The following is a 16,447-nucleotide window of genomic DNA, read 5'->3' as shown; positions in this document are numbered from 1 at the left end:
TGAGAAAAAAAAAAAAAAAAAAAGACCCGTGGGTTGAGATAGAGACAGTTTAATAAGAAAGAAGAATAACAATAGTGATAATAATAATTGTAAGAGAATATACAGAATATATAAAACAAGTGATGCACAATGCAATTTCTCACCACCCGCTGACCAATGCCCAGCCTGTCCCGAGCCGCGATCACTCCCCCCGAGCCACGATCACACCGCCTGAGCTGCGATCACTCTGTCCGTGACTGACCGACCGAACAACCCCCCCCAGCATGACGTTACATAGTATGGAATAACCCTTTGCTCAGTTTGGGTTAGCTGCCCTAGCTGTGCTTTACTCCCAGCTTGTTACACACCTGGCCAAGCAGGAGAAGCTCAAAAAGACCTTGAGTAGTCCGAGCACTACTTGGCAACAGCTGAAAACATCAGTGTGTTATCAACATTCTTCTGGTACTAAATGCAAAACACAGCACTATGCTAGCTAATATGAAGAAAATTAACTCTATCCCAGCCGAAACCAGGACACCTACTTAAGTTTTCTATGAAGAGATCCAGAACTTGGTGTATGTGTTTCATGTAAAACTTCAGCATCTTGGCGCATTTTTGTGAGAAGAGTTTGGGTTTTTTTCCTTTACAGTTCAATGGGAAATAACTATCAAAAATTCTATTTAAAGAAATCTGGAATTAATATGACTTCTTGTGATGCTGTACCTAACCTAGGTATGCGTTAGTATAGCTACACAGCTTTGCTTGAGAAGACTGAAGTATATGAGGTACCCTAGTGATGATAAGGGGTTACATGCAGATACTTCATGTGAAGTGCTACACAACAATGCACCTCTTCTGCTGTGATGCAGTACTAATGGGGAAGTCCAGCACAGCTGGCCATGTCCCTGCTCCTTGCATGCATTAATAAATGGCTGAAAAACCTGCGAGGAAAAACCTTACCTATTCTTATAGACTATCTGTCTCTAACTAGGAAACTCCTGAAGCTCCCTCTCCTTTAGGGCAGGCAAAGGCAGAGGGAACTAAGAAATACTGCAGTCTTTGGTGAAAACTTCCTTCGTTCTGGTAGGGGCCATAGGGCCCTATGTGAGTGTGGGTGGTAAATAGACCGCGGTGGAGAAACATGAACAGAAGGTCTGTAGGGCTTGAATCCATGGAGGGGGAATGGAAACCAGAGGCAGGGTTGGAGGAGATGGTCTGAAGAGCCTGGTGGTGGAGGGTCAGTAAGGGAAGGAACATGCTGCAGACTGGATGACTAGCCATGGTCTTTGAGCAGAGCAGTGTGCCGGGTGTGGAGGAGGCAGCAGAGAGGGTTGGGATGGACGGACCGAAAGGTTGGCCTAGAGCCAGACCAGGAGTTTCTCACACTTGTTTTATTTTCTGCCTTGTCATACCCCTTTTCCTTTCTTTTAATGCTTTGAACCTGGTTGCCGTCTTTTGTTCCTTTCTTATTTGTAGATTTCATTTCAACAGCTGAAGAAAGGTTTATTAGTGTACAAAGACCCTAAAGTTCCCTCTTTAGCCTTCCTCTTCCCCTCTCCTGTCTGCAAAGCTCTTTAATACCATATGTCGTCATCTGCAGACTGTGGGTGTTTGGAGGTATGATACATAACTGGGTTGTATGTATGTATTACTGCAGTGTAAGTAAAATTGAGATGAAGGAAGTTTTGCCATGCTCTTTTAACCATTTGGTTTTACTTTTCAGTTTACCATTAAAACTTGGAAGAGAATACTTTTGAAAGGTTCAGCTAGTAAACTGGTACAACTTACATAAATTAACCTAGTTTAGAACTGAAATTACTTTGTCTGAATTTCTATTTTGGGAGATTAATTTCAAGATCAGCCTTTTTGCGAGGGTAATTAGATTTGAATGTCTAATAGCTGTTTCAGTAAGCATTTGCTGAGACATTGGCGGAAGTATTTAAAAAGTGTTGAGTTTGACCTTAAGATATCATGTTATGCAAATGAGATGAAAGAGGCAATAGAGGAGCTGCTCTGCATGTGGGTTGCCCAGGAGAGTCATCAGCAGTGAAGTTTGTGCTTTTGCTAAGAATGTTTTTGAAATTTTTATCTATGCCTATCTGATGCCAGATGTGTTTAGCTAGGCATCCTGCCCAGCAATGCTAGCAGAGTCTTCATTGTACTGTCGACTGTTCAGTGCTCTTATAGTAAAATAATTTTTGCTTGAATAAATCAAAATTGCTAGAAATGTCAGTTTTAGTCTTGATTCTCTTGTGTTAGTGGATGGAAAATACAGTTATATTTCAAATATTAATTTTAATTTCCTCCTGTAGAGGTGAATTTTTCAGTTAATTAGAATAAGCAGCCTCTCTAAGATGACTTCATTCTTGCTAGCTTTGGGTAAATTAAAAATGGACAAAATACAGCGACAGTGGATCAAGTGTCTTTAGTGTATACTTCTTAAAATGGTATTTTCATAATAAATATCTTCAGTGTGAATGGGAGGAGTTAGCTGCTTTTGCTGAAGGCTAAGGTAGTGAATTGCATAGTGCGAGAATAAATTAACAAGTTCACCAAGCTGTGAAACAGGATTTTTCTGGCACATAATCATGTAGCCTAAGAGTTAGATGCTATATATTACTATTTTTACCAAAAAGTTATGTTTTTCAGACTAATCCTTGGTATTTTTTCCCTATGATGTGAAACTGTCTTCTTTGAGAAAGCAAAAAGGGAAATATAACCAGAAGAAACACAGTTGTGTTTTCCAACATGCCAACTGATTTTCTGCCTCATCCTAATTTAAAGGGAACTTCTGAGGTTCATTGATATATATTCCATCACAGTACAGCTGCCCTAACTCTGATGCATGAATATTTGTTCTGTAAGTGTTGGAGGATGAGAGGTTTCTGGTTTTGGAGTTGGTAAGCTTTCATGCACTCTTTTGCTTATTTGGGGTCCCTTCTCTTCCCCGCTCCCTCTGCCCCAGTGCTGGTGTCGCCAAATAGCAATGCACAAGTTACATACGGCTTGGAAGCATCCCACACGCAGCTTGTTATCTGCTGATTGATTATTCCAGTTAGCTCATTTTCCGTCTTATTTTCTGAATGCATTCAAGGGCTAAACCCTTGTGCCAGACACAGCAGTTGTCATTGGTCACAAATTATGCTGACCAGCTTGCCGGGCCCATGGGATCACAGAGTGGGAGTGAGTCCTCATTCCAAGCCTCTGAAGTTACTTGCTTACATACCACCTACAGAAGTTAAAAATGGGGATTCATGGGCTATACCATGCCCAGGGAGAGAGACAGGTTTGGAAAGTTGAGTATTGAACTGTAGGACTGGAAAAGATAAGAACAAGGAATTATGAGTAGAGCATTAATCTTTTCTTCCACTTACAACTAATAACCCTCTTTTGGAGGAAAAAAATGTCACAAAAAAAAAAAAAAATCTCCAGCTGTTTTGTTGCCTTCTTCACCCAAGGTCCCTTGTGATAAGTTCACGCAAAATTGACCTGATGTTTGGCACGTTGACCTTCCTAATGTAGATATGCTGTTGCCTCAAAATCTCATTAACCAGGCAATCTATTTTAGGGAGACCCCCAGCTTAGCTGCTGGTCCTGTCCTTTTTCACCACGTTAGTTGTCATTTGCATCCACTCTTCTTTTTGGCTCAGGCTTTGACTTGCCTCAATCTTTTTAACAAAATATTAAGTTGTTTACTGTTTCCAGATCAACAAATCGCGCTGGACTCTTGACTTGTGTTTATGTAAAACTGCTCTTTGAGTATCAGATATGTTGAATCAATCCAGTTGGTAGACTAAATTTGCTTTTCTTTTAGAAACAGAATTCTGCTAAAGTGTTTCAGGGAACGTTACCTTTTTATATTGGGTAGCATTGAAACATCATGTGCTTACTCAGCTCCATGTTCAACTGCTCTCTGTGGAGGACACTTCAGTTTCTTTACTGGCCTGACTCACTTCTCTCAGGGAATGTTACTTAGCCTGTCTATTTCAAAAGTTTTACTTTTGAAGAGTAGGAAAACTCCATTAAGTGAGAATGTGTTTGTTCTTTCTACATAGCAGATTGTAAAAGATGGGAGCATGTCTCTGGAGTTGGATTAATTTCTAAAAACTTAGATCTGTGTGGTTTATTAAATGTTCCTTCCTTTTGTATTAATTAGGCTCATATTTTTTTCCACGTACCCTCCCTGAACCCATAGCTAACTGAAGGTTGCCTTCTCAACATCCAGAGGGGTTAACTTCCAGCTGCAAATGAGGATGGAAAAGGGATTATGGAGTACATTCAGTTGGTAGTGTTAAAGATGCCTAAGCAACTGATCCAGTCAGGCAGATGACAAACACTTTTCCTGAGGATACAGTATTTAAAGAGAGTATTTGAAAGTTTGTTCTGATTAGTTGAGGTAGGACTGGTATATTTAATCCAATTGCTGTTTGAAAATTTACAGTTGAAATGTGAAGACCATGTCTTACCGAAAGGCCTTAATAAAAGTCTCTTATAATTGCTTGATTTATTAATAATTAATTAACAATTTGTTTCTTGGTACACACCTGGGGGGAAGGGAACATAAACCCCATGAGAGTAAAAGGAATCCTTTCTTACCATCTAAATAAAGAGCTTTACTTCCAAAGGAACTGGCACGGATTCCTCTTAGGTGACATCTTCAGTTCAGTGAAAGCTGCTTTCTGTGAGTATCTGCATTTTGAAAATGTTGTTTCTAGTTCTGGCAAGATTTGAAGGCAGGTAGGAGAGCAGAAGTGCTTTAAGGGAAGGCAAGAGTAAAATGGAAGTCCTATATGGTTACAAGGGTTACATAGTAAGCATGGTGCAGCAGATCTTATATGGCTAAGGAAAGTTTACTATTAAACACAACACTAAGCCAAATAGCCACATAAGATCATAAATGTGTGATAGATTCATACAAAAAAACCTTTCCAACTACATTGTGCTTTTACATCTGTTGTACTTGGTGCAGTGGCTGTTGCACTTCTGAAGGTGATCGTCAACCAGTCTTAAAACAGTACAAACTGAAGAGAGTGCTGCTTTGTTCCTTATGTTCCTCTGGCTTCTTGTGGTTGTGCGTGACGTATCCTCAGAGAGCATGTGCAGAGGTTTCAGATCTTGGTTTTGTACTTCTAAGTGTAGATGTATAACAGATGAGAAAATAAAATTGCAAGTTCCTAGCTCAGATTTGTATAGTCCTTGCAGATATACCAAGAGCCATCAGGGAGTCTCCTCATTTGGGGGGTTGGGGAGTGATAGGGAATGTTTAATGGTTACTGTCCACCACTTTGACTTCTTATTTCTGCTGTGCTAGAATGTATAGGTGAGATTCATCTTCCTGAACGTTAGCCAGCCTAAAGGTGCCTGCTCTAGGCTGTTTGTCTAGAGCCCTGTTGTAGACAGGTGCAGAGGAAGCAACTAGAGTGAGCAGTTCAGGTGTTCTTATTTTTGTTGCCCTTTGTGGGGATGGGAAGATCTCTAATCCTTTAATGAGTATATGAAGTACCCAGCCAACCTAGATTAGAGCGGTAGCTTTTAGACAGCTGAAGCCAACAGAGTAATTCTTCCCTTAATATCTGCAAATTGTTTGTTGGAGAATTGTGGAGTTTTTGTAAAATGTGAACCTTCTGAGTACTGTTCTATTAAACGGGAATAGATTAACCAGATACGCACTTTCCTGAACTTTACGCAAATGAGCTGTCTTGTGTTTAGACTCAAAAGAAATTTGGCAGCATAGTTCACGTTTTATTTAAAAGGTGGAGGAGCAGTGTCATCTTGTCTCTTCAGGATCTCCAAGTCCAGTGCATGTAATTGTAACCGTCTCTGCAGCATTTCTCTTGATGTCTGGCAGTAAGCTGGGAGAGGACTGGTTCCCTCTACCCCCTCTGCATGGATCTGGCATACAGAACACCTAATGGCAAACGATTGTAAACTCCTGCAAGGAGCAAAGGAGTTTTTCTGTTATTAAGAAGTGTTTCTTATCTTCTGTGTGAAGTGTTTATCAGATCAAGCTAGGGTTTAGTTTAAGTAATTTAAAATGAAGTTGGAAGATGAGATTTTTTTTTTTTTTAAAGGTGTAGACTTAGGGCTCCAGTTGAACTTCTAAGTAGCTGTCAAGGGTGGTAAAAGAATGTAGACACGGGAAGCAGATATTTTAGTTGCAAACCTTAATTTGTACTGAAGTAAAACTGTATTTCAGGTGTGGATCCATCCCTGCAAGCAGAGAACAGAGTCCCAGGCTCTTCGCAAGCTACCACTGCTGTATCTAAACAGCAGAAATCCCGTTCTACCAACTCGAGGGATGAGCGCTTCCGATCTGGTAAGGAAAAGAAACTTAGCTAAAACATCAGGTGTCTTAAGAGGAACAGTGTACCAGTACAGTAGTACCTACACCTAAAGAAAAAGTTGGAAGTGCTTAGGAAGAAGGGAAGAGCTAATGAATATTTTTCAAGTAGCTTTTTCTGCTTCTGTGGTTTTGTTTGAATCCAGAACGGAAGAAATGCTAGGAGGGAAAGAAATTGTAGACATGCCTTTTGCTGGTTTTCTTATTGTGAATTTTACACCAAGCTTAACAATTTTCTCTTGTTTGCTGATTGGGTTTCTGGTCTGTAGTTATTTAAACATTTAGAAGACTACAGCATGTGGGTTGTGGGGGTTTTTTTGCTTGGTTGGTTCGGCTGTTTTGTCAAAGGAAGGTTATAGGATTATCATATTTACTGTAGCTCACTTTCAAATATTTCCTGGCAAGTGCACAAAAAAGGGAAATGTCACAATGGATATTCTACTTAATTTTAAGTGAACACCACTGTGACAAACCTGTTTTGGAAACTTCTTTGAAAATATCAATATCCTCATCGCATCCTGTTTCCATTGTTAATTTTCAGGTGGTTGAAGTACAGTGTTTCCCTGTGAAATTCCTTGTCACAATAGTGAGAAAAGGCAGGTGTTTGGAAGTTTTTCTCTCTTTGGACTTCTAACTGGAAATTTTTCTGTTTGTTTTCCAGGGTAATTACATGTCTTGGGTTTGGGGATGAGAATTGCAAGTAATGACATGCTTTACACATCCTTAATATGCTGTTAGTCTTGCATCACCTTGCTTTGCAACTGCTTGGGAATAGTGGTTATTGCATCATATTTGCATTGCTGACATTTAAAACCTTGCTTCAGAAATGGAGCTGATATGCCTGTGTGGGTTCCTTATGAATAATTGAAGGTTGAATGAGACTTCTTTAAATATTCTGAGCATATATATGGATTCCTGGGGAAAATGCATGTATTCAGCTACACAAAGAAGAAACTTCTGAATGTCAGGGAAGATTACACAGTATCAAAATCAACTAAATGTCACGTTTAAGAGTATGTACAAATTGGTGATTTAAATTTATGTTTGCATTTCAAATGTATCGTCAATATAATTCTACTGTTGAATGTATACTGGAAAAAACCAAATTTAGTGGTTGAATTACAGCCATGATCTCCAAGTTACTTTGTGACCAAGTAGATTCCAGATAAATAACAAGCAATGTCATGAATCTGATAAAAATTAATTCATTTAAAGTAGCGTGTGATGTTGATAAACTAACAAATAAAATCTGCAAAAAGAGCACAGCTATAACAGGAAATACTTGAGAAGCATTAGCTGAGAGAGCTAGGAGGGTCTAGAGCAATATGCTGTATACACAGACAATTTTCCTGTCTCAGAGCCTCAGATATCCTATTTAATTTGCACCGAGGATACTTAAAAAAGCAAACTAACAAAACAAGAAGCAAGTAAACAACCCTGCCATAGTATTGGTATTCTATGGGGGAAGTTTGGCATAGGGCTCATTAGTCACAGAATCACAGAATGGCAAGGATTGGAAGGGACCTCTGGAGATCATCTAGTCCAGCCCTCCTGCTAAAGCAGGTTCACCTAGAGCATGTTGCACAGGACATCATCCAAGTGGGCTTTGAATATCTCCAGGGAAGGAGACTCCATAACCCCCCTAGGCAGCCTGTTCCAGTGCTCTGTCAGCCTCAAAGTAAAGAAGTTCTTCTGCATATGCAACTGAAACTTCTGCTTCAGTTTGTGCCCATTGCCCTTTGTCCTGTCGCTGGGCACCACTGAGAAGAGTCTGTCTCCATCCTTGTGACATCCACCCTTAAGATATTTGTATGTGTTGATGAGATTCCCCTCTTAGTCTTACAGTACAAGACATGTACAAGTTTAACAAGTTCCACTAGCATACTTGCTTTTGAATAGATGTGGCTTTTAAATGTTAGTCTAACTAACAGTGCTAATTATCAGTGCTTCCTCTTTTCTTAGAGTTAATATTTCTATGGCCTTGTTGATTTTAAAATTCTTTAAATAGACTGTCAGTGATTCTGAAGTACTGCTCACTGTCTTGTCAATCTAGAGCTCATCTGATAATTTTACATCTTAATTATGAGTATTTCTGAATGACCCTAAGTGTTCAGGCTATCCTGCCAGTGGACAGTTATTCAAGTTGAAGCCTTATGTGTAGAAGTTTTAGGTTATTTCTTGTACTTATCACTGGCCAGTGCCAAAGCCCTAGGTGGTGCTTCATGGCCCAGCACCCTGTCCAGCTGAGTCTTAAAAGTGTCCAATGTGGCGGAGTCAACCACTTCCCTGGGGAGATATTCCAATGGTTGACTGTTCTCATAGTGAAAAATTTCCCTCTCATGTCAAATGAGAATCTCCCCAACAGCAACTTGTGTCCTTTCCCCCTTGTCCTCTCCATGTGACTCCTTGTAAAAAGGGAGTCTCCATCTTCCTTATATCTACCTCTTAGGTACTGGTGATGAGATCCCCTCTAAGCCTCCTTTTCTCTAGGCTGAACAAACCCAGTTCTTTCAGACTGTCCTTATATGGCAGGCTTCCCAGTCCTTTGATCACCTCCAGCATATTTTTTTGTATAGCGGGGACTAGAACTGTACACAGTATTCCAGGTGTGGCCTGCAAGTGCTGAGTAGAGTGGAATAACGACTTCTTTATCTCTGCTGGTGATGCCCTTTTTGATGCAACCCAGCATTCTATTGGCAATGCAACCCAGCATCCTATCGGCCTTCTTGGCTGCAGCAGGACACTGCTCACTCATATTGGTCTTGTCCATCAGGACTCCCAGGTCCTTTTCCACAGAGCTGCTCTCTAGCCAGGTGGATCCCAGTCTGTGCTGCACTCCTGGATTATGTTTTCCCAGGTGTAAGGCCTTACACTTGTCAGTGTTGAATTTCATAAGGTTCTTGCTAGTCCACTCTTCCAGCCTATCCAGGTCTTCCTGCAAGATGGCTCTCCCTTCCAGAGTGTCTATTTCCCCACTCAATTTGGTGTCATCCACAAACTTGATCAGGCTACACTTGATCCCGTTATCCAGATCAAGATACTGAATAATGTTGGGCCCAATATCGATCCCTGGGGGACCCCACTCGTGACAGGTTGCCAGTTTGAAAAAGAGCTGTTTGCCACCAGCCTTTGGGTGTGGCCTGCCAGCCAATTCCCCACCCACTGCACAGACCACTTGTTCAGGCCATAACACATCAATTTCTCTAGGAGGAGGCTGTGGGGAACCATATCAAAAGCTGTGGAGAAGTCCAGGTAGACAATTTCCACCACTCTCCCCATGTCAACCAAGCAGGTCACTTTGTCGTAGAAGGCCACCAGGTTTGTCAGGCATGATCTGCCCTTAGTGAAACCGCGTTGGCTTTTCCCAATCGTGTGCTTCATTTCACTTGTGATGGCCCCCAGGAGGATTCATTCCATAACCTTGCCGGGGATTGAAGTGAGACTGATGGGCCTGCTGTAATTACCTAGATCCTCCCTCAAGCCTTTCTTGTAAATAGGGGTAACATTTGCCCTCCTCCAGTCCACTGGAACATCCCCCGATGGCATCAGGGCCCATCGATTTGTAGGGATCAAGAGGTAAAGAAAGTGTTGAGGACCTCTGCCTTTTCAGCATCATTGGTGGCTGATCCACCTCTTCTGTTTAACAGCGGGCCTATGTTTTCCTTCTGCTTCTGCTTGTAGTTTACGTACCCAAAGAATCCTTTCTTGTGATTTTTGACATCTCTGGCCGGTTTCAATTCCAGCTGGGCTTTTGATTTTCTAACTGCATCTCTGCACCCTCTGGCAATGCCCTTGTAGTCCTCAATGGATAATTGCCCACTTCTCCATTTCTGGTATGCTTCTCTTTTGGTTTTGAGCAGACCCAGGAGCCCATGGTTGAGCCAAAGGGGCCTCTTGCTCCGCTTACTTCCCTTTCCTTTATGGGGGATAAACTGGTTTTGTGCTACCAAGAGAGCATTCTTGAAGAGCTTCCAGCACTCACTAGCTCCTTTATCTTCCATGGAAGCATCCCACAGGTTCCCTCCCAGCTGAGCTCTGAGCAAGCTGAAGTTTGCTATTCTGAAATCTAGAACCCTCATCCTGGTACTAACCTTCAGCATGCTCAGCTGGATCCTGAACTCCACAACAGTGTGATCACTACAGCCAAAGCTATCACTGGTCGAGGTATTGCAAAGCAGGTTTTCTTGGTTTATGAACAGCAAGTCCAGCAGTGCCTCATTCCTGGTTGGCACATCTAACATTTGTGTGAAGAAACAGTCCTCTGTGCATTCCAGGAACTTGATGGATGACATGCAAGCTGCTGTTGCCTATCACTGCTCCACTAACTCATGTTTCATTAAAAATTCTGGCCTAGAATGTGTTCCTCACTTTGAAATTTAAACTCTTGGTGAAAAAGTTTTTAGTTGTAATACATGTGATTGGATTTCTTTTTCCCATTAGTGATATATGACAAGGCTTGGTGTATCAAAAGCAAATAGTTAGGTGGTATCAAAACCAAACAGTGATGGTTTTGCTTGAATTGATTTAGGTTAAACTTGTGTCTGTGTAATGTAAAGTAGATACAGCTTTCAGAAGCCAATATCTTTACACCTTTCTCCTCTTTAATTTTTAGAAATTGCATTAGTGGTTCTCTATCTCAGTGTAGAGATAGACAGAAAAATGCAAGGTGTTGCATGTGGCTTTACTCTTTGAAAGTATTACTATTTTGATTCTAACAGAAGTTGAATCATCTAGTTCATTTGAGTCTGAAAATGCTTCACATCCACGTTGATGCTCTTTTTCATGGCTACTTATGCTGCAAGATTCATGCGTATGTAGAGCATGAATAGAAATGTTGACAAGGTGTCTCAGAAAACACGAGTTGCTGTGAAGTAGCCTCACTTCGTTCCTCCTAGTACTTTGGCATAACAAGAGTCACAGTTTTGCTTCACAAAGCAGTCCCAATTTATCAGAGAAATGCTAGTTATGCTAAAAGCATTTTTCCACCACCAGCAGCTTGAAATGTTCTTACCTTTTTTAATTTCCCTGTATGTTGACACACGTTACCTGTTATGAAGGATAAACAGCTTTAGGCTGTGATTCTGGATATTGGATAAAATTGCTGCTTCTATCAATTGCATGCCTTATTTATTATTTATAATTTTGGGGGGAGTGGATGGTGTGTTGTTTTTTATTTCCTTCCAGTCTTCATTTCTTTTTTTCCTTTCTTTGCATCTCATCAGTTCTGCTATGCCCTTTTCAAGAGTAGCTGATGAGGGCGGAATGCAACTTTTCATAGAACAGGATCTCTTTCTGGAGCAGTTACAGTTGTTTTAGAACCATCAACATAAATTACTTAAAATAAGCAAGTGAAACAATTTTTTCCTTTTCATGCAGTTAATCTGCCATTTATGAGCTGAAAGCACATTTTTTTAATAGTTTCCTGAGTTGTTGTCCATTTAAATTAACTATAATTAGCCACAGATTTTTGTCTTCAAGCAGTAAATATTACCAAAAAATTCCCAACAATGAATGCCATCAATAAATATTGTAGGCTACTAAATTACCTAAGAGTTCCCAGAACAGCAGTTAACATTACAGCGCTTTAACTGGGTTTTCATTCTGTTAAATGATGACAGTGTGATAGAGAATGTGAGAAATGCAGAGACCTTGCAAGCATTCATCTGTGATAAGTGCTAAGACCCTCATACCCTCAATTCAGAGGACACTTGGTGATGGGTGTATTGTTATTGCTGCTGGCTTTTCTTTCAGGGAGGGTATGTGTTTTCTGGTGGAGGCATTGTGTCTTCTCCTGTCAGTCCCACTGCTGCCTGGTTTTGGCTAAAAACACAAATGAGTTAGCTGGTAAGCCTCTAGGTTGCCTGAAAAAGCTGTACCAGCAGCTATACTTTCTCTTTCCAGTCTTGCACTTTTTTCTGGTTACTGTTCTTCAGCCTGTTGGATACAGACTGTTCTCCCAGCTCGCCTGGAACAGGATACGGGGGTGCATTTGGGGAGTTGCTCCAGCTGAGGAACAAGCCTGCTCAGCATGCAGGTGTGATACCTGTACAGCAGCGTGCAATATACAACACCTCTCTTCCTGTCTGTTTTTTCCTTGTCCTTTCATAAAGCTTGATCCCACACTGATCCTCTGTGCTCTACCAGCCTTCCTGGAATCATACTACCTTTTCAAAAATTTTTACTTTTTTTCTTCCCCCGCCTGGCAATCCTTGTCACAGGCATGCAACCATATGGGACACTAGTTTGCAGCAGTGATTTGTAGAGGCGGACAGTGCTGGTTGCTTTAGCTGCTGGTATCTGGAGATCTGTGAGCAGAAGGGAAACCTATGAATGCCATTTTTTCTTCAAACAACTGTAGAAATTCTTTGTCCTGCGCGTAAGGCAGGAGCAAGAATCAGAGGGTGATAAACAAGCAGAGGCTGCAAACAGGAAAGAAAAGTGCTCTTCTAATAGCTGGAGGGTTTAGGGTGCAAGAGTTTAGGTGACTTAGAGTCTACAAGCTGTTGCTTAGTTTTCATCCGCCATCCTTTTTTAAGGACATGTAGAAGGAAAGAAAATGAGAATAGGTACATAAAATGGAAGAGAAGATTATGTGGATTTACTATAACAGAGGAAGGAAAAAAATGTTCTGAATCAATAATAAATTGTTGATGGTTGTTTCCAGGTTAATAAAGTGCAGAAACATAAAACTTTTTTTTCAAGACTGACTTCTGCTTTCTGGATGGCAGCATATGGTTTTTTTTTTTCTCACTTTGCTATGCATAATCTTCATGTTAATAAGATGTTGCACTTGCTGTTCATATCTTTGAACTGTTCACTGTCGAATGTTTGTGTTCCCTGTTTTCAGAAATATGATGTAATACAGATTACATTTGATCTCATTTTAATGACTATTTAATCCTCTGAAGAAAATTGAACTCCACAGTTCTTACATGTTAAATTAGTGTCACAGTAAATTTTTAAGAATTTAGTAATTCTTAGACAATGGTAGAGAGCTTCTTTTTGCAATTCCAATATCAAATTAAACTTTAATTTATAGTAATTTATTATTTTTGTCCCCTAAATGTTCTGGTTATTTAAAATTATTTCATTCCTTTTACTTTTTTTTACTGAAGTCTGTTTCAACCTATAAATAATGTAGAAAAGCTCTTAAAGGAAACGTGGAATAGGAATGAAACGTTCCAGGGAAATGAAAGAGATTACTTAATTTATTTGGCTGAGAGAGGATGGTCCTATTCAGTTGTTACCCAAGGACAAAATATTAAAAGAAAAATTTCAAGCTGGAAATAGATCTTAATGAGTACAGAAGGAACTGGTGAGTTAAATCAGCACTATAAAAATAAAACATGAAACAGAATAAAAAATATTCCGAGTGTCTTCTGTTTGCATTTTTAGTATTTTACAGATTTTTATTAATATTAATTTTATTAATATTTGTAGTATTTTCCAGGTTTTGGGGTGGGAGTAGGAGGGCTAGAGGAGAAGGTGGTGCTAATTTTGCTCTCTGGAAATGGAATAAAAAGTAGATTGGATGCTTGCTACCACAAATCTGCGTGATGTTATTACCTGTCCCACTCTACTTTGTTAAAATACCTCACACACTCTTGCCTCAGGCTAGTCCTTTCCATTCCCTAAATATACAACTAGCTAAGAATGCTTTCGTTTTTTAATCTGCAACATTATTTAATGATTTAATGAATTTATATATAGACTATAACTATTGGGTGTTACTTTTCTTTTTTGGAAGATCTTTTCTGGCGAAAAAAAATTTGGTTTGTTCCCCTTCTTCCTGCCAGATGTTAATGTAACAAAAATGTCTTCTAAATTATATGTAGATATATGCATGGTTGAAGTGAATTCATCTAATAGTTACTGTCTTTTTAAAAAAAACCATGCAGCTTGGTTTTGACTGAAAGTTCTGCTATGGAAATGTGTCCTGCAGAATTGGCATTTTGCCCCTAACTTTTAAGGCTGCAAAAATAACCTTTAATTTAGGTAATATTCTCAAGTCTATGGATAGCAGTAATGTCCCTGGTGCAACGAAATAACCCAGCAAAAGAAGAGTTCTGCTTAAATTTTCCAGAGGTTTGCTTCTGGGTATCCACGAGAATAAACTTCAGTCGTGGATGTTTACAATGGCGGGGAAGGAAGTCCAAAACTAAAGACTAAACCAAGACTTGACAGAAAGCAGTAGCCCAGGTATGGGGAAGGGAGGCAAGGAGACCTAGGGAGAGAGGCTAATGAATTTTTAATTCACAAACAACTCCTTGGTGTGAAGGACAGCAGCAAAAATCTAACATGGTGCCCAGTATTAAAAACAAACAAACGAGTTGTCTCAAAAGATAGAGGTTTAAGTGATTTTTTTTAAATCTATATACATATGTATATTACCCTCATAGCAGCATTGCCCTTAAACCTCACAGGTTAGTTGCACAAAAAGTTCTTATCTGAGACAAGCATCTACCTAGTAGATTCCTGTGTTGTAAGAACACACAGGTGGTATAGTATATTTGCATATATATATGTATTTTAAATAAAGCACTGAACAGATTATCTTGGGGGACCTGCAGACTTGGAAGGTGATTTTGTTACTGCAAAGAACGAGGTGGTATCTGAGACCATAGAACGGGGCTTATTTTGATTTTTCTGATCCATTTCGCCAGGCTGAAGGAAACAGTTTGTTTCTCATTTGGACCTATGACTAAGAAAAGCAGCTTCCTGATTTTTGGTTAAGAGCGGACTGGGTTTTTTTCTGGCATTTCTCTTAAAGGTGGTGTGCTTTTCCAGTACTGGGGTTTTAACTTGGTTCTCTCATGGCATCTCTTTTCATCTTGTGAATTGCAGTAAATTGTGCTGTGTAGTCAGGGACCAAAAGTTAGATGTCTGAAGTACATAGTGAATATGCTGTGGAGCAGGGGGGATTTTTACACATGGAAATGGAACAGTTTTCATCTAACATAGAAAAAAATTAAGCTATGGTGATTTTTTTGTCTCATTTAATTAAGAATAGAAGTTCTGAAAGTGAGTAATCTGCCAGTATCTGTCGTTAGAGTTGGTTAGAAATATATTGCATGAAGCCTCCTCTGGCAAGGTCATACTTCTGAGTTTATGGACAGCATTTGTAATTGGTTTTGGAATGGAGAATTGAATAGTTGTCCCCCAAGTGTCAGGTGTTTATCCACTGCATTGGTACACAGCTGCCTTTGGAAAGGGTTTCGTGCCAAGGCTTCCTACAGGTTCACATCAATGTGCTGTGCTTTGCTGTTTCATAGCCTTTCATTCTCTGGGATACTCAAAAATACCTTCTGATTTTTGTTAAAATATACACTGATTAGCTTTCCCCCAAGCTCTCTCTTGCTTTGTCAAAGTTAACTGGAATTGTTGTGTAGATTTAAAATAAATTAGGAAGAACCTCATGCTGAGCATGACCAAAGCAGGTTCAGGACTAGTACCAGAAATGTTACCTTTTTTTTTTTTAAAAAAAAAAAAAGGTACTGTAAAATATGGAGCTTTACTTGTAGTTGTCATCAAGGTTAATCCCTACAGGTACAGAGCAGAGAAAATACTTTTTTTTTTTTATTTTTATATGTAGCAGCTTCCATGTAAAAGAAATGTGGTAAGGCATAATCATAGTACCTGTTTCTGGGCCCTTTGTAGCTACATATGTGTATACATGTTGTACTACTTTTTCATGAGTTTGAATCTTAGGTCATAAGTTAAAGTATATTTTTGGTCTGCCTCATTTCTCCTTGACATCTGTTCACTTCTCATGAATTTTCTTTCTACATAAGTTTTAGCTTTTGACACCATTGAAATACATATGCCAAAGATGAAAATCTGCTGAAGGCAATCCAGAATTACTTGAATACATTAAATTTTATCTGCAGTGTGATCTTGATTGAACACTAAATTCCTCTTTAATCTCAGTTTTGGCTTAAAAATAAGAAAAGTTAAAATATACCCCATGAGTATATTAGGGTAATTTTTGCTTTCGGGAAAGTGAAAACACTTTGTGTTTCTTCCCTAATTCTTCATACTAATTTAGCCTCTTCTTTTTGTTTTTTATCACTTGTGTTCTTTTGTGAGAGCTTCAAGTATACTTTTTTCACTTATTTTGGATTTTGAAGG

At 39.6% G+C, this 16,447-nt stretch overlaps 1 protein-coding gene across 1 annotated transcript in view; it reads left to right on the top strand.

Annotated features, from left to right (window-relative positions):
* DIP2A (disco interacting protein 2 homolog A) overlaps positions 1 to 16,447 on the top strand; it is a gene marked incomplete at its 5' end in the record, with an annotated part of 105,604 nt that overhangs the window by 17,642 nt on the left and 71,515 nt on the right. The window contains one exon of the mRNA XM_009646916.2: positions 6,176 to 6,295. Coding sequence (XP_009645211.2) covers positions 6,176 to 6,295 — 120 coding nt within the window. The remainder of the gene's footprint in view (positions 1 to 6,175; positions 6,296 to 16,447) is intronic.

The sequence above is a fragment of the Egretta garzetta genome, unplaced genomic scaffold (genome assembly GCF_000687185.1).
Source record: "Egretta garzetta isolate BGI_Z169 unplaced genomic scaffold, ASM68718v1 scaffold569, whole genome shotgun sequence".
In the NCBI taxonomy this organism is placed as follows: domain Eukaryota; kingdom Metazoa; phylum Chordata; class Aves; order Pelecaniformes; family Ardeidae; genus Egretta; species Egretta garzetta.
This window is presented reverse-complemented; position numbering and strand designations above follow the sequence as displayed.